Source organism: Gopherus flavomarginatus, chromosome 3, assembly GCF_025201925.1.
Source record: "Gopherus flavomarginatus isolate rGopFla2 chromosome 3, rGopFla2.mat.asm, whole genome shotgun sequence".
Classification (NCBI taxonomy): Eukaryota; Metazoa; Chordata; order Testudines; family Testudinidae; genus Gopherus; species Gopherus flavomarginatus.
Genome location: NC_066619.1, coordinates 242,326,718 through 242,350,839, shown reverse-complemented (window position 1 = coordinate 242,350,839; position 24,122 = coordinate 242,326,718). Strand labels below are relative to the sequence as shown.

General features: G+C 40.6%; 1 protein-coding gene across 10 annotated transcripts in view; it reads left to right on the top strand.

Moving 5' to 3' along the window:
* Positions 1-24,122, top strand: part of TBC1D1 (TBC1 domain family member 1) — a 191,815-nt gene that overhangs the window by 67,759 nt on the left and 99,934 nt on the right. For all 10 annotated transcript variants that reach the window (XM_050947342.1, XM_050947340.1, XM_050947338.1 and 7 more), the window contains one exon: positions 21,353-21,886. In XM_050947342.1, the coding sequence (XP_050803299.1) occupies positions 21,353-21,886 (534 nt within the window). The remainder of the gene's footprint in view (positions 1-21,352; positions 21,887-24,122) is intronic.

The following is a 24,122-nucleotide window of genomic DNA, read 5'->3' as shown; positions in this document are numbered from 1 at the left end:
GAAACTAAATTTGCAGACACTCCTGGTTTTTTAGGTTATTTTCAGGTCAAAGTAACTTTCAAAAATTTATAAGTTGGGTGATTATCCAGTAATATTTTAGAAATATTGAATCCTAGACAGCAGTCTCTATGAAAAGCATGGATTACTTGTAAAAATAAATTTAAATGAGTGTTTTTAATATTAAAATGCTTGATTAAAGGTCAATAACTTGTCACATCATTCTTCTTTCCAAAGAAACATTCTTGTAAAATCATCTCATGCATTTTTAACCCTTAAAAATATTTCATTTTATTTAACATCACTAAAAGACTTACTAGTGCAGTACTATTTACAGGAAGGCGGTTGGTTCTCTTAAGTAAAGCCGAAGGGACTTTTCAAGATGTTTTTTCCCTTGTGAAATAATCTGTTCCTCAGTCATTGCGTGAATAACCAGTCCTTTTGGGAGTCTTGTCCTTCTCTGCAGAGACCTGAGGAAGTTCAAATGTGCCACTTAAGTGACCAGTCAGCAAACACTTTCTCGCCTGCAGGGGAATTTAAATATTGATAGACAAATAAGATGTGTCTCCTTCTTCTTAAAACTATCTAACTTTATTCCTCATTGTGTGGGGAAACTTCCTGTAATTATGTCACCCTAAATTCTGACCGTCCCAATTTTTCCGAAGACCACTGTACTTAAAAACTGCGTATCCCACTGAATTCAAATGCAGTTTTGAATGCTCAGCATCTCTGAAAATCAGGTTCCAAGTGCTTCAAGTCAAGCACCCAAAAAAGAAAGGCATCCAAAAATCACTTTTGAAAGTGATGACCTAGCTATTAAAGCTCTCATTTGGCAGAGATAAAGTGGACCTTTGATGCTAAATTAGAATCCCCCCAAAATGCACCAGTGGACTGATTCAATGCCCATTCAACCCAATGGAAAGACTCCCTGAATGTCTACAGTCAGTCAGAGTGATCAGAAGGAGAGGACATGTCTCCCACACCAAAGAATGATGTCATAATGTAAGCATTGTCAAGTTTTGGAGCCACAACTGTCAAGCCAATGGATATGAATTCTTTTTACTTGCTCACGGGAGATAGTAACCCCACTATTAAAATACCAAACTTGTGACAGAGATAATCCTATTGCAATTCAGCCATTTTTACAGTTACTTAGATACAAACACAAAACAAAAAAAGTGTGAGAAGTACCTGGGAAAATATTAAATGTTCATATCTCAGTAACTAAGGTGTAAACTTTAACCTGTTACATGGATTTAAGTCTGGAGTTACGCCACTGGCTTTAGTGCACTAAATTTGGATTTACAGCAGTGTAAGTGGGAATTGAACCGAGGTTGCTGGGTGAGAGAAGAATGGTCTCTGGCTTCCCTACTCCTACAAACCCATTTGTATATTTCACTTTTTAAAAAGTCAGTTCGTGTCCTTGGGACCTTAATTCTATAATATTTGTTTATGTTATTTAGGGAGGTGATGTGACTTAGAGTATGTCTTCACTGCAATGGTTCGCTTGAATTACTAGTTAGGTCTGGGCTATACTAAAGACTTACATCGGTATAACTGCATCATTCAAATTTCACTTTTTGCTACTACTGTATATCAGACTCGGATTTGTTTTTGTCCTCATCCAGAATAAACACTAACAACTGTTAGTGCGCATCATCAAACCCGCACAGAGCTATTGCGTGCCAGGCTAGTGCGGGGTAGATTCACACCCCAGCTTGCCACAAACTGAATGTTCACCGGAGACAAGCCCGTGGTGGGGTAAAAGGAGGAATACAATTCTAGCTTTTAAGAAACAGGTTTCTGTAAGACCTGTTACAGAAACATCACCTGGAGAGATAAAAATAGTTCAGCAATTAACAGCTTGTTTAAACTCCTACAAACATGTTCAGGGATGTGTAGGACCAAATAAAGCATGGTCCCTGATCCAAGGAAAGCATAGTATCCAAGTACATGATCATGTAAGCTCTCTATATATAGTCTATTGGGATGTTTCACAAGAGGAGAGTTTGCAGGATGGTCCCCCAGAAAAGCAGATCAGATGCCCAAAGCACTTTGGACCTGATCTAAAACTCACTGAAGTCAAAGGGAATCTTTCCATTGACGTCTATAGGTTTTGGATCAGGCTCTATGTGACTAGTAGGTGGCCAGAAGCGTGCAGCAATTTTGGGCATGTGCACTGTATTTATATTTAAAATGTTTAATAGAGTGTGGGGTCTGGTACTTCAGGCTTCATGGAAAAAGTGTACTTTGAGGGGAGCCTTAAAGAACGAAGGTGAAAGTTGGATCACATCAGTAATGTTATCTATCAGTCAAAACCAGCAAAAACCCCACCAGTCTTTCCTATTGTAGTATAACCTAGAGTATAGTTTTGTTCTATTTCTGGTCTTGTTTATAGTGATCAGTAAACACTTACTTAAGACATTGTTTTTAGAAGGGACAGGAAACCTTTTGAGTCAGTTTAAGTTTCATGGAGTACTCTCTGCTCACATGACCATGTAAAAAGGGTAGTCTTTGGACTGTAGTTCTCATCAGTTACATGGAAAATTCTCAAGCTCAAGTCGATAGTAGTATTAAAAAGATTGTGATCTGAGAAAGCACGTGCTATATTGGTCTGGTTTGTTTAGCAATTTTATTAAGCCGTCATTTATAACAGACTGAAAATTTACGGTTCCCATTATGGCTTTATATGGTAACCAAATAAAACAGGAGTATTTGTTGGGTACACAGTACTTACTGAGTAGTGGAGTTTATGCTATTGCTGTCTGAGAGCTATTTACATCACTACTTGTGCTATGACAGGCTAATGTATTCCTTGATCTGTGATGATGTACTCTCTTTGGCCTTGTCCACAGAAAAGAATTTTAGAAAAATAGGCTTTCTTTGCTAACATTGGTGCAGTTCCACCGCAGGCAGCAATGATGGGTGTCAAGAGCTGTTGTAAAGAGCTGCAGAGAGGAAGCCATTTGCAATGCACCAGAAGAAGTTTTACAAAATTCAGGAACTATGCTACAAATTCTTGAGTGCTAACTAGGTGCTGGCACCTTAGCTAGTAAGTATTTACATAAATACAGATACAGAACACTCTAGTTCTGGGAACTCTAGTGCAGGCAATGCATCAGCAGCTGCTGGTATCTTAATCACATATACTAGTGTAATTAGTTAATCATAAACTTCCCTCCTTTGAAAAGTTCTGGCCACCCACTCCACTTCTCTTCCCATCTTATGAAGCCAGTATTACTAATCTATATGTTGGATCTTAGGCCAAGTCAGAATCTTGGAGGGAAGATCAAATTGTGTGAGTAGTTTCCTGAGGACTCATGACAACTACCATCCCTGGAACAAGAAGGATTTCTGCAACAGCAGAGCCCCGTGGTAAAAGCCCCTATTTATTGGTCACTGATGGAAATTCAGTTTACATTATGTTTATCAAGTTAAATGAAAATATCTAAGACCCAGATCTTGCCCTGTCCAGCTAGAAGATTCTGGTTGGTGAGTCTCCGCTCTAGGCATTCAGGACAGGATTTGATCAGGCTAGCCTAGAGAATAAGCTGCTGTTTCAGAAAGCCAGACGAGCTGCTGGAGCCATCTACCCAGGGCCTTCCTTAGGCATACACAGCATACGCAGCTGCCTAGGTGTCATAAACAGATTGTTAAGGGTTAATGTCTCTTCTACCTGTAAAGGGTTACAAGCAGGGAACTGGACACCTGACCAGAAGACCAATCAGAAGACAAGAGACTTTTAAATTTGGGTGGAGGGAAGCTTTTGTGTGTGTTCTTTGTCCGTTGTGTATTCTTCTCTCGGAGAGTCTGAGAGAGACCAGACATTACTACAGGCTCTCTAAGTTTCTTTTCAAATAGTAAGTAAAAACAGGCGGTTTAGGCTTTTTGATTGTTTTACTCTATTTGCAATTGTGGATCTGGCTGGTTAACTTTTATATGTGTAGTTGCTGGGAATATTTTGATTTGTATTAGTACTGGGGGGAAAGTCTCTTTCTGGTGTCTGTAAGCTATAGGACCCTGTACTATTTACATCTTGAAGTTACAGAGATAATTCTTTACTTTTTCCTTTCTTTTATTAAAAGATTTCTTTTTAGAGAACCTGTTTGATTTTTTTTCTTGTTTCCCTTGTTTTATTCCAGGGGATTGGGATTCTCACCAGGACGGGTGGGGGAGACGGGAGGGGGGAGAGATAGAATCTCTCTCTGTTTTCCTTGAATCTGTTTGCCTCTTTGTGGAAGGGAAGGGAGATGCTTCTCTGTATGATGAATTAAGAGGTTGGATCAGTATCTCTCAGGATAGCCCAGGAAGGGAAATTCTGGGAGGGGGAAAGGTGGGGGAATGGTTTATTTCTCCTTGTTTTAAGAACCCAAGGGATCTGGGTTCTTGGGGTCCCCAGGGAAGGTTGGGGAGGTCAGAGTGACCCAAAACTCTATATTTTTGGGTGGGTTCAGTGCTATCAGATCTAAGCTGGTAATTAAGCTTAGAGGATTCAGGTGCTAGTATCTCATTTTCTGAACTCTAAGGTTCAGATCTGAGAGGGAATGCTATGACACTAGGGCACCATGAAATGTGGGGTACCAAATTGCCCCAAATTTCATGGTGCCCATGGCAGCTGCATGCTGCATGTGTGGTAGCACCAACCCCGGTGACCAGCTCTATCCCTCATCTGGCCCCCACTCCAAGGGGCAGGGCCATCCCTACAGGGGTGTGGGGCCCCGGACAACTCCCTCCGCTCTGCCTCTTACCCTTCCCCCCTGGTCTGCCCCCATTCTACTCCTTCCCCCAGCGACCCCTCACTTACTGGCAGCGGTGGGAAATGGAGCAACCCGGCCCCAGCCCGCTCTATTCCGCCAGCTCCCAGCTGCAGTGCTCTGCTTCACGCCACCAGTGAGTGCGGGAAAAAGATTGTCCCCCACGCTCACTGGCGGCGGGAAGCAGAGAGATGCAGCCCCAGCCTGCTCCACTTCCCTTGCCCCGACCCCAGCCATGTCACTTGGGTTGGGGAAAGGACTCCCACCGGCTCTCGCTGGCAGCGGGAAGCGGAGCGCCGTGGCTGGGAGCTGGCAGAGTAGAGCGGGCTGGGCTGCTCTGCTTCCCACTGCTTCTGGTGGATGGGGGATCCCTTCCCCCAAACCCTCTCCCCCGAGTGGCACAGCTGGGGCCGGGACGAGGGAAGGGGAGCGGGCTGCTCCCCGCCCCCTGCTAATACCCCAAGCCACTTTGGGCCTGTTGGGCCCTCAAAAGTGGCCCCCCACAGCTCCTGCTTCCCAACCTTGGGGGGCAGGGAGAGGCCGGCTAGGGGCGGCTCTGCATCTACCACATTTTGGTATATGTGAACAAGGAAAGATATATTTGAACTAGGAGCCAGTGCTTTTCCTTGTGTTCAATGCAGTCGTGAGGGTTCTTTGACTAGTGTAGAGAAGAGGTTACCAGTATCTTTCCCTTCCACACAAGATTCTTAGGGAAGTGGTGGAAGACCAAAGGCTGGAGTTATTTAGAAGAGGACTAAGCAGAACATTTAATTGCATACAATAGGTAATAATCCTGTATGGGTTAGAATGGACTAAACGAACTCTTCTAGCTGTGATTTTATGAGTGTTAATGTAACATCCCTGATAAAAAATAGTATTTATTGGTATCACGCTAACAGTCTGTGAGGCTTTTTAAAAATGGATACAAAGAATCTGTTCCTGCCCAAACTATTTAAGAGTTAAGATGTGTAGCAGCTTCTTGTGAAAAGTGGTGTATAAAAGTGCTAAGTCTTTAGTTGACAATAGGGACTTGCACTAGGCTTTCTCTAGGGTCCAGGGCAACAAGATCTGGATTTAAATAAATGAGTAGGGGTTGCATCTGGCTGCTGCTTTACATAGCCTGGGATGCAGCTGCCACATGGGTCTTTCACTGGAATCCCACAACCTCCAGCAGGGTCTCTTCCTTTCTCTAGTTGCTGAGGTCCTAATTCTGGTCCTCTACACTCATCCTCCTTATATATCCCTGCATCCCTTTCAATCCCTCCTTTTTCTCTTAGCTTATTCCCATTGTCTTTGTTTTTCCCATACCCCTACCATCCTTCCTTTGCCTTCTGATGCCTTGTGGACAGGTACATGATGAACCTTAGGCCTGGTCTACACTACAGAATTAGGTCAATGCAAGGCAGATTACAGAGACCTAACTATGGACGTGTCCACACTTACATTTCACTCCTGCTGATGTAACTGCCCTTCCACAGCAATTTAACTCCACCCCCATGAGCGGCATGGAGTCATGGTCAATGTAGTGTCACTGTAGACATTGTGTTGTGTACATTGACCATTACTGGTTTTCAGAAGCCATTCCCCAATGCTCCACGCTGACAGTACAATCAGTACAAGTGCTGCTGGTGAGTATGCACACTGCCAAAGGAGTAAAGCGTAGACATGCATGAGCAATATCATTACTATGGTGGTTGTATGCTGATGTAAGTTAGGTCAACTTAATTTGGCAGTGTAGACATGACCCTAGTCTTGTATAAAATGGAATGTAAACTCCTTGAGGAATGCACAGTGTTTATTTGTTGTGTGATAAGAACATAAGAATGGCCATACTGGGTCAGACCAAAGGTCCATAAAGCCCAGTATCCATCAAGCCCAGTGACAGTGGCCAATGGCAGGTGCCCCCAAGGGAATGAACAGACAGGTTATCATCAAGTGATCCATGCTCTGTCACCCAATCCCAGCTTCTGGCAAACAGAGGCTTGGGACACCGTTCCTGCCCATCCTGGCTAATAGTCATTGATGGACCTATCTTCCATGAATCTGTCTAGCTTGCTTTTGAACCCTGTTATAGTATTGGCCTTCACAGCACCCTCTGGCAAGGAGTTCTAGAGGTTGACAGTGCGTTGCGTGAAAAAATACTTTCTTGTGTTTATTCTAAACCTGCTACCTATTCATTTCATTTGGTGGCTCTTTGTTCTTGTATTAGGAGAAGGAGTAAATAACACTTCCTTATTTACTTTCTCTATACCACTAATGATTTTTTAGACCTCTATCATATCCCCCCTTAGTTGCCTCTTTTCCAAGCTAAGAAGTCCCAGTCTTATTAATCTTTCCTCATGTGGAAGCGGTTCTATACCCCTAATCATTTTTGTTGCCCTTTTCTGAACCTTTTCCAATATATCTTTTTTGAGATGGGGTGACCACATTTGCATGCAGTATTCAAAGTGTGGGCATACCATGGATTTATATAGAGGCAATATGATATTTTCTGTCTTATTATCTATCTCTTTCTTGATGATTCCCAACATTCTGTTTGCTTTTTTGTCTGCCGCTGCACATTGAGTGAATGTTTTCAGAGAACTATCCACAATGACTTCAAGATCTCTTTTTTGAGCGGTAACAGCTAATTTAGACCCCATCATTGTGTATATATATAGTTAGAATTATATTTTCCAATGTGAATTACTTTGCATTTATCAACATTAAATTTCATCTGCCATTTTGTAGCCCAGTCACCCAGTTTTGTGAGATGCTCCTAGTGCACATTAGATGCTGTATAGATAAATGTTTCTCAGTAATATTTATTATAAGGAAACTTTAGTGCTTGGTGTACTTTCCATGAATGTGGAGTGTGGGCGTGCGGGGTGGGGTGGGGAAGAACATGCAACTCAAGGCTCATGGGAGGGAATGATTAGAGAGAAAATCCAAAGCCCAGGCATTGAGAAAGACACCTAGACACTAGGGATGCTGAAAGAGACATATGTGATAGTTGTCAATAAATTAGACATGAACTTGTAGTGTGATATGGCAGCAAAAAAGGCTAGTGCAGTTACTGGGCTGTATACACTGTCCTTCGATCATTGTGTAGGGAGGGAACAACCTATCATCTCTTGCCTACTCAGCTTTTGTTAAGTGCCTTGAAAACCTCTAATAAAATGTTACTATGGATTCGATTGCACTGTTCCAAGTGCAGTACATGCATTTGTGTGTAGAAAAGTAGGACAAACTGGAGGGGGCTCATAACAGAACAAATACAATCATTCAGGAGATGGACGGATTGATTTATGAAGCAAGACTGAAAGTTGGCTCAAGGATGATTAACGGGAGGGGACACGAGTCAGCAATATAAAGGGAGGAGAATAATTCATGGTATTATAAAGGGGAATAATTAAGAATCAAAGGATGAAAGTAACAAAAAGAGATTTTCCGCTAAATGTCAGGAAAATGGCAGTGAGATCTTTTAGGCTGAGGAATAATCTTGAAAAAGAAGTACGTAGTAGAAAGGAAGGAGCCCTGTTGTTTAAGGCACTTAAAATTAGATTGGAATGTAAATAGTGTCCTGCATTGAAGTTGAAATGGGCTAGGTTACCTAGTTATTTCTTCTACCTTGATTCTCTGCAAATATCAAATTGTAGGAATTTCTACTTTTTATATTATTTTGGTCTTGAGTAGACTGTTTGCAGTTCATTCTCCCGTTAATCTTGTAGGCATGTATACTGCTTATATCTGTGAAAGAAATCTTCATTATCTTCATGTTAGAATTTTACTTTTTGAAAAAGTATGTTTCCTCTTGAGGAGGAAGGTAACAGCACAGAGATTTAAACCCAGTGGGTTTTTCAGTTTCAGTTTCACTTTCTTTGGAGAAGTTAACAATAAAATATTATAAACCTGCCATTATCACAGGTTTAAATCAGGCAAGAAGAACAAGGCTGTTCAAAATACAGTTACTAATGAATGCTGATATTGTTCAAGAGAAGTGGGAAATACTGTTTGATTTTTTATGCTACCTGGTTGTTTGGTATGATTGTATGCTGTGAGGGCTATTGTTTGCTTTGATGTGATTTATTGTATTTTTCAATCATTGTCAGACTCAGAAAGTCTAAGATAAGTGCCTCTTTGTCATTTCCCAAATTTAAATAAATAAAATACAGTACAATGTCTTCTAGCAATAAATTCTGTGTGTCTCATGAAGGATCCCATGTCTTGGCAAAGATTTAATAGTTGTGTAGTGTAGGCTCAGTGCTAAAATTCATTACTTTTGCAAATTATACTAAAGGATGCTTACTGTATTAGTAACTAAAATATTGCAATACTTGACTTAGGCCATGTCTACACTTACAAGCTTATAGCTGTGTTGTTGTAAGATCATTCATGTAGCCATGTTATGCCGATGAGACAGTGCTCTCCCATCGACATACTAAAACCAGGTCAATGAACAGCAATAGCTGTGTCGGCGGGAGAGCACACAAGTGCTTATGCCAGCAAAACGTATATCACTCGGGTGTGGTTTTTTCAATCCCCTGAATGACAACAGTTTTGCCAACATAAGTGCTAGTGTAGACATGGCCTACATCAGAGTATAGCTTCTGTAGAGCTCCTAAACTACAGGAGTGGAGTTCCTCTGCCGCTACACGCCTTCAGCCCTATGGAGCTTTGCTGGGAGAAGGGAGAAAGAAAGGCACTTGTAGCCAATTAGATTTTCTGCTAAATATCAAATGACAAATCCCTTGTGTTTTATTTAGCCCTTTGTTAACTGAATAGTGAGGAAGTAAACACCCTTTTAAAAGTAATTAAAATAATCTGTCATATATAATAGTCAGCTATTGACTAGTCAAACTGCAATTAATCAAAATGTTTTTTTGTCCAAAGGTCTAATAATGTTTCAGCTTCAGGTCTGGTCTACATTACACAGATAGGTCAATGCAACGCAGCTTACGTCACCCTAACTATGGAAGTGTCTACACTTAAATTTTGCTCTTGCCGACATAACAACCTTGTAATGCCAACTTAATAACTCAGTGTCAGTTTAGATATTATGATGTTTATGTTGACTGCTCCTGGCTTTTGGGAGCTGGCCCACAATGCCAGACACTGACAGTACAATCAATATAAGCGCTCCTGCTGAGGACATGCACTGCCGACACAAGGAGTAAAGTGTAGACTCTCACAAGCCATGTAATTATTGCAGTGTCTCTATGCCGTTGTAAGTTAGGTCGACTTAATTTTGTAGCATAGACTAGGGATGTAAAAGATTAATTGGTTAACTGGTTAACATAGAGTGGGTCCAGCAGCGGTGCCTGGCCGGAGCGGGTCCAGCCGCGGTGTGTGGCCGGAGGAGCAGTGTGCAGATGGAGCGGCCCCAGCCACGCCAGCCAGATGGGCCCCAGCCGCTTTAATGATTTAAATGACATTTTTTAATCGTTTGAACGATTAACTTTTTAAACGGTATTTACATCCCTAGTGTAGACATAGCCTTAGTCTCCAAGAATTTAGAAGTGCTGCATTACAAGATCTGCACCTTGAGACACTTTATTATTCTAAGTGAAGTCTTATAGCCATGTAGGCCCTAATTCAGCAAAGTAATTAAATCATCTGCTTCACTTTAATTACAAGTAGCTCCAGGACTACACATGTTCGTAAAGTGAAGCACATGCTGAAATGCATGTCTGAATTAGTGCCATAAGGAGGGACTGTTACCACTGTACTCAGGCTTGATCTGCACTAGGAATTTACCTTGGTATAGCGGCGTTACTTAGGAGTGCATATAATCCACGTCCCTGAGCGACGTAATTATGCCGACTTAACCCCCGGTATGAACAGCTATGTCGGTAGGAGGACTTCTCTTGTTGACATAGCTACTGCCTCTCAGGGAGGTGGAGTTACTACTTCAACAGGAGAAGCTCTCCTGTCAGTGTAGGTAGCCTCTTTGCTAAGCGCTACAGTGGCGCTGTGTGAGTGTAGACAAGCTGTCAATGTTGTGATGCATGTGTCTGCCACCGAAAATCATATTGGCATTTTTGCAATCTTATGGCATTAAAGTGTTTATGTATTACACAGTTCATCTTCAGTGGAATACATTACCCTGCTACTTAGGTCTTGTTAGATAAATAGTCTTTTTTTAGTCAGGATATATTTACCAAAAGGCAGCTGTTGCATTCAGCTGTTACGGATTGTTCTTAATTAAAATAGTTTATCACTCTTTTTCTTGGACCTGCTGAAGACATGGGGCTTTTTAATGTGTGTCTTTGCATAGACCCCAGGGGTTAATTTTTGGTGGGAAAAAATGAAAGTGTTGATTTCTTGTTTCTCAAGAAGAAAGTCAGCTCTGGGAGGAACAGCTTCTTGCTTTTCAAAGTACCATAAATTATGGAATAAAACAAACTAAGAGCCATAAAATGACTATTTTTTCTCATGATTCAGTTCAGGATGGAGAAATGCTAATTGTCTTAATCTAGTAAACCATTAAAAACAAATATTAAGAAGCTGTAGGTGCTGGTTTGTCTCTCACTAGATTAACCAACAATATAAAGACAAGGGGTTGCTTACAATTTCTTAATTTTATAGTTTGCATATATATTTCACCATTCCATATCTGCTTCCATTCAATGTCCATATAATCATGATAGAAATAATCCAGCCAGCACACTTAAATAAATGTACAGTTTGTCTTGGACTGTTGCGTTAGTGAATTCGTGGATCCTCTAAGCGTACAATATTTAGATACCACATTCATAGCATCTAAAATATAAACGTTTGTTCTTCTGCTTTGGTTATATGTTCTGTTTCCCAGGACAGTGCTCCATTGTGTGTGTGTGTGTGTGTGTGTGTGTGTGTGGGAGGGGGTAGCTTGCTTGATAAAGCACTGCCCCTGTTTGGTGAAGCTGCATCTTTATTTGCACCGTTGCACAATATTTTGTCTTGTGGCTTTGGGAACCAGTTTTTTATCCTCAGTAGCTGTTTATCTGATTTACAGAAAGAATTTATATCCACTAATTGTATATTTAAATAGAGAAACTGAACCAGAGAAGACTTAAGAATACAAGTATTCCAGGAACCAAAAATTGTGCTTGTGAAATTGAATATGTATATAACAGGTTTCCCTTACTTGTGCCCACAAATTGTTGTCGGTTTCATTTTGTGGACGCAGTGGTTATGTGAACAAATAAAAGGATGGTGGCATCTAACTTTCTAATTACACCAGCAAATCAGGTAAGCCTCTGTCCTCATTTGCATCTGCGGTTATTGCAAGCAGCATATTGGGAATGCAAGAAGAGACAGCAGCTCTTTTTAACAATAAGGCTCTTTAAATGTGATTTGATTTAGATAAGATATTGATGATAAGGGCTGTGGGACTTGAGAGAAACTATCACTCCATGGTGAATATTCTAATTTATAGAGAACAATATGAGCATGGTGTAACACAGGCAATTAAAGACATGGTCCGAAGTTATTTACAAACTAGATGACATACACCATGACATAGGTTAAAATGATAACAGGCAAGGCAGGAGAAGCAGGGGAAATATTTAGGTTGCAAAGTCCACGCAATTACTAGTTCCTGTACAGTATATGTCATGGTAAATGTGACTGTAAAAACAGCACTTTCTTATTTAACATTCATTATCTCATCGTCATCATCATAGCTTGTTGCTCCAAAACTGCAGCCAAGACCTGGTGGTGGCACTTATGTTGAATAGTTCCTCGCGAGCGCAGGATTTTGACATGGGGCACTGCATCAGGCAGTGTTCAGTTGTTTGTCTACTCTAAGCTCTCCACATTGACATTTGGAATCATTCCTCAGCTTACACTTGGTCACATTGTCACCAGACTTTTCCATTCCAGGTCATGCCTGATATTAGTATTTCTGTTTAAGGTCAGCACCTGGGAGAAGAAGTTCTGAAGGAGCCAGGTTTGCCAGAGTCATTGGCATTTCCTGCCATTTCGTTACTCTGTAGACTTTCCCAGTGGTCTTTGGGGGTAAGGGATTTTCACGGTCAAAGATGGCTCTATACTTAATCCCTTGGATGGTGGAATTCAAGAGTGGATGTCTTGAATCCTGCACTTGTTTTTTTGTGCCTTCTTTCTACTGAAGGCATCTTGCCTCACTGGTGATGGTGCAATCCTTATGAGACAATACAATGACAGTGTAGGAATCTGTTTCCAAGTCCCAGTGATGATCTTATAGGGTTGTTTGAGATCAGTATCAATTTTGTGTGCCTGCATCAAGTGTGATCATACTCGGGGACAGTACTCTGCAACTGAGTAACAGAGAGACACTGGTTGCTCAGAGAGTTTTGCGGTTTGCCATTTTGTAATGGCCAATTTCTGGAGTTCGCAGTTCCTGGAGTTTGCTTCTTGATGTGCTCTTTGAATGTCTGGATTCAGCCTAACATGACCCCAAGATACTCCAGATGTTCATATGCTCAAGCATTGTACCATCACACAATATCTGGAGCTTCTCCTTGGCCTGAAAGTTTTTCAGGCGGAAGGTGCACGCTTTTGTCTTGCTAGGGGTGGCAGTCAGAAACTGTGTCCAATAGTTTTCTCCAAGAATGCTCGGGGAGCCAGTTAGAATGGGCACAGTGTCCTCAGATCTTTCCTGTTTGGTGGTAACGTAATAATCATCTACATAAATGAATATTTGCATGTTGGGGAATTCCAGCTGGTCATTTGTGTAGATGTTAAGTAATAAGGGTGCTAGCACTGAGTCGTGGGGCAAGCCATTCTGATGAGTTCGCTGTCGACTTTTCTGACCATTCATCTCAACAAAAAAACATTGACTAGTAAGCAAGGAGGAGATGACTTGGACCATCTTCCTATTTCTCAAAATTCTTGCCAGTTAGAGTAGAAGTGCATGATAGTTCATGGAGTCATAAGCAGCTGACAGATCAACAGATGCAATCCCTGTAATTTTGCAGGTTATGAAGCCATCTTTGATGTATTGAGTTAGGTTTGCAACTTGGCTACAGCATGAATGTCCTGGGTGGAAACTGGCTTGGTCATCAGTCAGCTGCCCTTCCACTATTAGCATTATTCCATCCACTATCATCTGCTCATATAGCTTGTAGGTCTAGCAGAGTAAGGATATTGGATTGTAGCTCTTTACAGAATTGGAGTCTTTATGGGGTTTGAGTAGTGGAGCCACTTAGCCAGGCTGCGAAGACAGGCCCATCTGCATTGTCTCTAGGAGAGTGCTGAGGAAGTCAAATAGCCACTTCTATGCTCTCATCCCAAAGTGTAGTAATAGTTCATTAGGTATGCCATTAAGTCCAGCTGCCTTTCCACACTTCAGGGTTTCTGTAACTATTGTCAGCTTCTCAATATTGAGTTGCTGACTGGGTTCTTTTGCTGTCTCTGAGCAGTGAGCAAAAACTCCTACTTGATTTGTTTTGCTTTGCGCTTTGCTTTGTGGGCTGTTTTACCATTTAACATGTGCTGGTGTGTTACTTGGATGGGAGAGATTGCAAGGATGTGCTTTGGTGGTTGTCCATCAGGGTTCAGATTTTGAATAATGACCCCCTTTCCCCCCTTTCTTCCCCCCCCCTCATTGTGGCTGAGGTTTATTGTTTCAGTCAGCTCCCTCCAGCAGTCACACTACTCCTGTCAGATCTCTCTCATAAACATTTTCCCAAGCCCAGTGATTTTTTCACCAAATGGATCTGAGTCAAACAGTTTTGAATATTATTGGCTTGTTTGTTCTGAAAGCCCAGGTACATACAGTGTACATATGAGGTACATTGACACAACAACCCCCCCCCCCCAAAACCCAAAACAAAGCCATTACAGCATTTCAGAGCCCTGGGTCTATGGACTCAGACTTGGGCTGTGGTGATAAAAATAGCACCAGCTAGTATATCTTTTTTGAGATGAGGAGACCACATCTGTGCTCAGTATTCAAGATGTGGATGTACCATGGATGTATATAAGGGCAATAAGATACTCTCCGTCTTATTCTCTGTCCCTTTTTTAATAATTCCCAACATCCTGTTTGCATGCCTGTCAGTCAGGAATGACTGACTTCAATAATTCTTAGCAATTATAATATTTCAACTTGAAAGTACTTCACAATTTTTAAGCTAGTTAATCTTTACCATACCTCAGTGAGGCAGCTAAGCATTATTCTCATTTTACAATTGGTGAAACGGAGACACAGAGTGGTGTAGTGATTTCCCCTTCCCAGGGAGCACAGAAGGAGTTGGGGACAGAGCAAACATTAATACTTATGAATTACTGGATCCTAGACTTGTATGCAAACCTGCACATGAAAGTCTGATGTACTACTGAAGTCTAATAGTAAAAATATTTGTAAGCAATTTCATCCAGCCCCAGAGGACCTATGGGAAACAGTTGTGGGTTTTCCCCCCTCTCTCTTTCTCCCCTGTCTCTCATCCCCCTAACAAATTAAGGAGAATGTTTAAATGCACAGCCAAGTGCAGATTTATCACTTCTACTCAATGTCAGTATTAAATATCAGACCCGTGCTGCATCAGTTTGCCTGATCAGCCTGGTGGTGTGCACATGTATTAAAGAAATGGTTGCAGTTATGCCACTGAAGTGATGTTCTAGGTTGACCATTAGAATCTAATGTACGTTGCAAGTGGCAGTACTTCTCCCTGTTTTTGCTCTTTGGATGCCCTTTAGGTGTTGAGCTTAGGTACACATTTCATGTTCTTACACAACAAAGGAGGAAATACTCTTAAATAGACACAGCATTGAAGCCCAGCTGCTATTTATAAATGATGTAATACCAGGAAATTCAAGCCTAAGGCAAAATAAAAATTCTCTCTCCCTTTTAAGGCCCATTGTGTATCTTTTTGAATGTGAAGTTCGTAAACTTTTTTAAAGTAAACCTAGGATTTTAGGTGTGTCGTTTTTGTTTGTTAAATTATAGCTGCATAGAAGGCCTGATTTGCTATAGAACAGCAGTCTCATGAAGGTCCGAAGGGTATCTAAGGGTACGTCTACACTGCAGCATAATTTCGAATTAACTAAAACTGGTTTTATAATACCAATATTATAAAGTCGATTTTATGCGTCCACACTAGGGCACATTAATTCGGCTGTGTGCGTCCATGGTCCTAGGCTAGCGTCGATTTCTGAAGCGGTGCACTGTGGGTAGCTACTGTAAAAGAATGAGGCCAAAAATGTCGATTTGCGTCCACACTAACCCTAAATCGATATAGTAATATCGATTTTAGCGTTACTCCTCTCATTGGGTAGGAGTACAGAAATCGATTTTAAGAGCCCTTAAAATCGATTTAAAGTGCATTGTAGTGTGGACGGGTACAGCGTTAAATCGATTTAACGCTGTTTAAATCGATTTAACTGCGTAGTGTGGACCAGGCCTGAGGGAGGTAAACACTGAAGAAAACAAATTCAGTAACAATGCATTAGCAATTGGTCACAGGCCTAGCTACACTGGGAATTTTCCCCTACTACATCTTTTGGAGTAGCTGTGCTGGTGCAAATTTCCAGCATGGAGGGATAAAACTGCCATTTCACTGATTTGAGGTAAGCTCCCTTTAGTGGCTATTTTTGCATTGCAGACGTTAGCAATTTCCAGGAAATCTCTCTCTATTGCATCACCACCACCACCGTCCTGGTAATGGTAGTGATGATGAGAATGGAATATAGCTTAGCTGTCAGTGCCTTTAGCCTATTGTGTCGTCCAACCTGCTCAGAGCATGTCTGGATAACATGGTAATACGAATACTTGTAATTGGTCTACTCTGGCACTCCCATTGGTGGAGCTGTACTGGTAATGGAACAAGGGAAGATTTCCTAGAAAATGCTCATGCAGACAGAGCCTGAAATGTGGCTATATATAACCAAATTATATGTGTAACTGACACACTACATAAGTTATGTGGCTAGATGAAGGGTCTTTTTCCTTACAATTCACAAATCTGAATCGGAAATTGCCAAACCTCATCCAACTCCCAGTTTCTCTTCAATTCCAGGAATATCACTTTGCACTTAAATAGCAGCTTTCAGGAGTGTGTCTCAAAGTACTTTACTTTACAAACACTGAGTCCTCAGAGTCTGGTGTATTGGCTCTGCAATGGGTAGAGAGGATGTGAGAGGAAGGTATTGTGCTGGAGTAACGGTACAAAGATGGTCACCTAAAACTTGGCACACCATAAGGCAACCTTACGTCTACTCTCAGTAGTGCCTCTGGACAGGGTCAGAATTAGGGAGGGTGCAAAAGTGGTTTAAAGTCTCCCACAGATGTTTTCTTCTTCCAATCTAGAAAGGGAAGAACACACGGTCTGGCCTATTAAATAATACCCTTGGAGGTAACAGGAACTATCCTCTCCATTTTACGTATGTTAAAACCGAGGCACAGAGCTGGCTAGGCCCAAGGCTGCTCAGCTAATTAGTGGCGTAGCTGGGAATAGAATTTTGAAGTCCTGACCCATTGTCTTTTTCCTCAATGTATGATTTAACTAATGGTTCGTGCATCATGCTCAAGAGTGAAGTAATGTTTCCTGACTGATTGTTGTTATTTGTCATATTCATTGTTTTAATCCTCTGACTAATACTTTTTGCTGTACTTCCTTATCTATTAAAAAAAAACAGTGCTGAGGTCTTTCTGAACTCTTGAAGGTAAAACCTTTCAATTGTTTCTGCATAGTTCTGTTGTACTTAAACTGTTAAAAAACCATGGATATGTTTATTAAAAGCATAGGTGACCTCCAGAAGGGTTCTCTGGGGTTCAAGCATACCTCACCATCTCAGTACTTGTCTGGGGAGATGGTTCTCCTGGTTTGATGTTTTAGAATGCTATTCCAGACCTCCTGCTGCAGCATCAGCAATCAAATTTTCATGAACATAATCATTCTGAAAGTGGCCTTAATCCTAAATTTGTTCTTTCACTAGATGAGATCCATTTCTGTATAAAATTATGTATTCATTGGTCTTTGGTCAAAATCATTCTGAATTGTTAAATACCTGGCAGTATTCTCCGCTGGATATACATAGTGAATACACTATGGCACCAGGTTTGTGTTTGTTCTACAGCCTTTGTTGCTGATATGATAATATAATCCCTTACTCCAATCAAAGGCTGCGAAAGAACACAAAGTAGTGTGACATAACCAAGTATGGTACACACAATATAAATATGGGCCTAGACTGTTGGAAGAAGACTTGCATGTGCTATTCAGACAGCAGAAGCGATTTCCAACTATTATTGATTCAGTTCATGTTAATTAATTAAAATATTGGCCTCTGATAGTAGTTGGGCTTTTGTTTATAATTTATAGTTTTTGTGGATCATAACTGAGTATTTCCTAAAGTGGATTCCCTGAAAATGGTCAAATATTTCTTAAATTAATTTAGATAGGACTCTCACCATGTGGAATTATAGAAATATATGACAAAAGCAATTATTTAGTTTCTTTCAAACAAAATTACTTTCTGTCAAAAACATTTTAGTCTAATGGTAGAATGTGCTACTATGAAGGTTATAACAAGTGTGCAAGATTTGCCATTAATCTACCAATAACATTAATGCTTGGCATTCCTGATTGTTTTGTGGCTACTGTTATAATCTAGAATGTTATTTGTCTTTCCTTTTGAGTTTGAACTTGATACTAACACTGGATGTGAGTTGTAGAGGCCGGGGTGGATGAAAATTGAGGATTTTTTAAAATTAAATTATTCCATTAAACAGAGGTTTAATTTTAAAATATAAACCTATTTAAAATTAAATTTGAAATTGGCAGCCTATTTCAAGACCTAAGCTGATGATGATCTATTAAAATCATTTACATTAAATACAAAAAATAATAGTAAGCAGTACATATTTGCTGCTAAGTTTTAAAGAAAGTCAAACCCCTGAACTGATGGAAGTTGCTGGCTAAGCACTTGAAGTTTGTTGAAGGGTTAAACCAACTTTTGACAGCAATAGTCTCTTTTGCAGGGGCAGAAAGAATATTTTCTTCTTTTCATCTTATTCAAAGAGATCATAGAGTCTTAGAGTTTAAGGCTAGAAGGAACCACTAGATCATCTAGTCTGACTTCCTGTATACCACAGGTCACCCACACCGCCCAGCACCTGCACACTAAATCCAGCAACTGAAATGAAACCAAAGCATTATATAGTTATGTGCCACCGACAGAAAATAGGAAAGACCGAGGTACACCAGAGCTCGAGGTCCCCTTAATGACAGGGAAAGAATTAAGTGAGATATACCCAGATAATCCTGGCAAATGGCCCAATCCCCACATGCTGTAGAGGAAGGTGAGAAATCCCCAAGGTCACTGTCAATCTGACCTGGTGATATATTCCTTCCTGACCCCACATATGGCGATCAGGTAAACCTTGAGTATGTGAGCAAGAACCAGCCAGCAAAGCACCTGAGCAAGAGATACTCGGTGCCATCTCAGAGCTCTGGTCATCTGCATCTCCAGTCATGTCCGTACCTAATGCTTCAGGGAAGGAATTTTTTTTTTTAAAGGAGAACTCTCCCAGAATACATTGGGGCAGACAGGTGGAGAGGGGTGGGGGCAATCCCTTCCTGACTCCTGCTGAAACCCTCAAGATTGAGCTTTGGGGGGCATATGAAAAACCAGATGTGAGCCCCTTGAGTCCAGCCCCCTACCATCATAAGCAACACCATCATACAATTGCATTCATACATTTCCCCTTCTCTCGTAAAACTAATTTGTTTGTCCTCACAACGCCTATTGGGAGGCTGTTTCCGAACCTCACCTTCTGATTGTTAGAAACTTTCTAATTTCCGGCCTGAATATGTTCATGGCCAGTTTATATCCATTTGTTCTTGTGCCAACACCATCCTTTAGTTTAAATACACTCTCTCTAGAATTACCTCACTAATATATTTATCGAGAGCAATCATATCCCCTCTCAACCTTCTTTTTGCTAGACTAAACATGACAAGCTCTTCCAGTATCCTCTCATAAGATAGGCCTTACATTCCCTATCATTCTGGTAGCTCTTCTCGGCATCTGTTCTAGTTTAAATTAATCTTTCTTGAATATGGGTGACCAGATCTGTACACAATATTCCAGATGAAGTCTTACCAGTGCCTTGAACAATGGCATTAATACTTCTATATCTCTACTAGAAATGCCTTGGATCACATTTGCCCTTTTCACATCCCCATCTCATTAGTGACTTATAGTTATCCTGTAACTGATCCACATGGTCAAGTCTCTGTTGCTTCCAACTAAGGAGCCCCAGGTTGCAGCAGAAATGTTTAGAGCATGATCTTGCACTTAATACTGTTGAATTTCATCCCATTTCTGTCATTCCAGTCTTCAAGATCATCCAGATCATCCTGTATAATGTTCCGATCCTCCTCTGTATTGATCATGCCTCCAAACTTGGTATCCTCAGCAAATTTTATTTACAAGCTCTGACTTAGCACACTAGTTCACTTCAATGTTTAGAAACCAGTTGGGAGCTGAAAGAGCAGGAAAGTTTGTTTTTTCTCTTTCAATCTATGAATGAAAAATAGCTGTGGGAGGATGAGACCTACTGGTTCTACAATTTTCAATGACATGGTGACCAGAAACAGTCAATGCAGCTCATTAACTATTGATGATATTTCCTTTTTTAATAAATCAGTTTTAAATGCAAAACATTTTAATAAACTTTTCTTCTTATGTATCCAGCACATTTAAAGTAGTTTTATTTAACTAATAAATAGATTTTAAATGCTGGTTTTGCACATTTTTTATTCATTCGATTTCCAGCCAAAGAGAAGTTGACACAACTCAGAAGTATAAAATGAATCATCTAGTACAGTGGTTTCCTGAGTGGAATCCCTGGACTCTTGTGGGTCTACCATAGGTTATTCAGTAGTCTGTCCCTTGAGCCAGGGCTAGAACACACTGGAACGGTGTTTTGACACTTTTACTGCATGAAGGACATCATTTTATTCTCCACACAGCATGATGAATGATGCATTTCTTAACATAATAAAAATGTAAAAATTGAGGATCTGAATAAACCTAAATTAAGCTATATAATTGCTTAAATAAATATATATAGATATAGTTTATTCTCCTAGTTAGCAAAAAGAATCACCAAATGTAGTCTAAAAGCTGTAATAAATTGCAAATCAACATGTTTTAATGGTTACCAACCAATGAGAATCAACCTTTCTTCAGGAAAATAACTGAAACGTACAAATGCAGAGCATAATTAAAATTGATTATTTAAATCAAGGTTTTCTGCTTGCTGATTTAAATCATGATTAAAATTTGTGATTTAAATTGTTTTGATTTAAATCAGTCCAGAGGCTTTTTTGGAAATCCTCAGCACCTTCACAGATCAGGGCCACTGACTGAGTATTAATGATAATGATCTCTTGTTAGGGAAGCAAATGAACCAGTTTTCATTCTCCCTGCAAGGTTTTCTATTGAACAATATCTAACTGCTAATGCACATATTGTTTGAGATAAATTCACGATGTCCCCAGCTGGTCTCTCAGAAAAGGAGGCACTCAAAATTAGTGGCCACTTGGAAATTGGAAATGGAAATTTGACATAAGGAGTCTCTTTTAGCATTCCAATGTCTTAGGCATAAAGAACCATTTGTTGATACTGTTTTTTTCTCTTTCTCATAGGTGCCTGAGATTATTGGCTCCATTCGACAGGCTGGAAAAATCGCTCGCCAAGAAGAGTTTCAGAATAATCCATCAGAAGTTGAGGACCCTTTTTCCAAAAAGTTTGAGGTGTTATTCTGTGGACGAGTGACAGTAGCACACAAGAATGCACCCCCAGCATTAATAGACGAATGTATTGAAAAATTTAACCATGTTAGTTGTACCAAAAAAATGGAATTTAATTCCTTGTCCCAACAACTTGAAACTGCAAATAATTCTGGAGGATTATCATTCAGTGATAAATTGCGATCTGTTTTCCAACCCTTAGTCGGTGAAGAAGAAGAGAAAAGGCCAATTAGGAAATCTTATTCTCAGCCTGGGCTGCGTTCCTTTTCTTTTAAGAGGGACTTGCAAGATGGGAGTTGCAGGAGTAACAGTTTTGCCAGCTCTTTTGATGAAACTGAGACTTCACTGAACCTAAAACGTCAGCTTAGCTATGGACACAATGTCGTGCAGCCAACAGATATTGCAGGAAACCGGACTATGTTATTCACGGTAAAACAAATTGCAACTTTGCAAGCGTTTTATGTCTCTAAACACTGGATAGGAAATGCAAAAGAAATGTCCTACAAAGATGGGAGTTCCTCCTTAAATAACTTCCTGCAGTTATTGGAGCTTAAGTTACACGTCAAATTTTATATATTTCTTTGTAGAGTTTTATCATTCAGTGTAAAAACCCATTGTCAAAGTATATTAAGTGAAACAGTTTAAAGCAGCACCACGTCAAACATTGAGCTTCAAAAAGACAGTGTTGAGAAATTACTAGGGAATGTTATTGATAATTGTCTGATGTAAAGGCTGGGACTAACTTTTATTATTTTATTTTATTATAATAGTGTGTGTATTATGCTAAATAATTACAGCAGAAACAACTTTATAGGTGAGAGATGCTTCCTGTTTAGAGCACAGAATCTTTGGAACTTGGCTGCAGGCAGACGCTCACTTTGTGTCCCATAACGAGCAGTTTAGTTAAGGTGCTCTTGCAGTTTAACTGCACCTACTCCCAGTAATAATCGGTGTGTATGTGTAACTGTGGGCTGCTATTGTGGGTAGTTCTGAGCATACTGAAGTTGAGGTTGGCGCCAAGTTGACCTGTCTGTATCCAAAATTCACCTAGCCAGCTACATCCCTACTGTGGTTTAAGGTCAGGATTTTAAGAGTGTATAGGTTAGTTTTGCTTCACTTTCCTGCTATATTGCAAATATATTCATGTTTACTATATTCTGTACAACACTGGTTAATTAGTGATAGGATAGTAGACAATATTTTGGCTGGTTATCTTGAGCTCATCTCTTGGGTACATTAAGTACTTTTGTGTGTTTCTTTTGGCTGGCTATCCCTGGAGATGGAGATGGCGAGAGACGGGATGGTGGTTCTGTGCTTTTTAGTACAAAGTTTTTTAAATACAGTGCAATATTTTTAAAATTTAGGCCTGGTCTACTCTACAGAGTTAGGTTGACGCCAGGCAGACCTAACTATGTAAGTACACCTCTACCCCAATATAACGCAGTCGTGGGGAGCCAAAAATCCCTACCGCGTTATAGGTGAAATGCCGTTATATCAGGGTAGTGGTGGCAGGGCTGCAGCGGTGATTTAAAGGGCCCAGGGCTCCCCGCAGCAGCTGGAGCTCTGGACCCTTTAAAACGCCGCTGGAGTCCCACTGCTACTGCACTATATGCAAACCAGTGTTATATCGGGTCGCATTATAGCAGGGTAGAGGTGTATCTACACTAAAAGTTCGCTTTCGCCAATGTAACTGCCTTGCTATGCTGACTTAATAACGCCATGTTTACAGGAGGCATAAAGTCAGTGTAGACACCTTTCTGCTTATATCAACTGTTACTGGCTGTCGGAAGCCACCCCACAATGCCCCATGCTGACAGTGCAATCAGTATAAGTGCTCTTGATGAGAACACACACTGCTGACACAATGAACAAAGTGTAGACACGCACAAGCAATGTAATTACTGCATAGACTGTATGCGATGTAAGTTAAGTCGTCTTAGTTTTGCAGTGTAGACCTGCCCTTATTGTGTCTGACTAAATTCATAGGGCTGTCTTACGGCTCTGAGCCAAGGCCTTCCCTTGAGTAGTGGAGGAGATGCACTGCTTTGACAGGGACCCCAGAGGCATTACACCTGCAGAATAGAAGTGTAATCATTATGTCTTGAGGGATAAGCTTAGGGACAGCATTAGCTATGACTATTCTAGAACTCTGGAGTGGGTCTGCAGCTGTACACTGGCTTCTTCTGGGAGGTACATTGGATGTGTATGGGATAATGTGCATGCCCCACTAAAGCCAATACCTTATATACCATCTTTCTGCAGGGCAGGTTCTGTAACCTTGAAAATACAATAGTGCCATTTAAAATAATGAAGTCTTAGTTTGAAAAAGTATTTGTTTAAAAACTATTAAACTATGACAAACATTTGCAGGATGAGGGCAGAGTGCATAGGGGGATATTTAAGTCCAACCCCCCACCTGTTGAACTTTGGGACTTACGTAGCGCTTTAACTCCATTGCCACAACGCTGAAAGAGATGTGTAATTTAAACCCCTGTTTTACAGATGTGGAAACTGAAAATTTTGACTCTAACCTCCATGTGTTTCAGACTTGAATGTATAGAGTTAGCCACCCAAAAAAGTGGCCTGACTTTCAGATGTGGCTTCTTTCTGAGCTTTTAACTTTTGTTACTTTTGCCTGATGGCATCCTAGTCTCCTAATATTTCA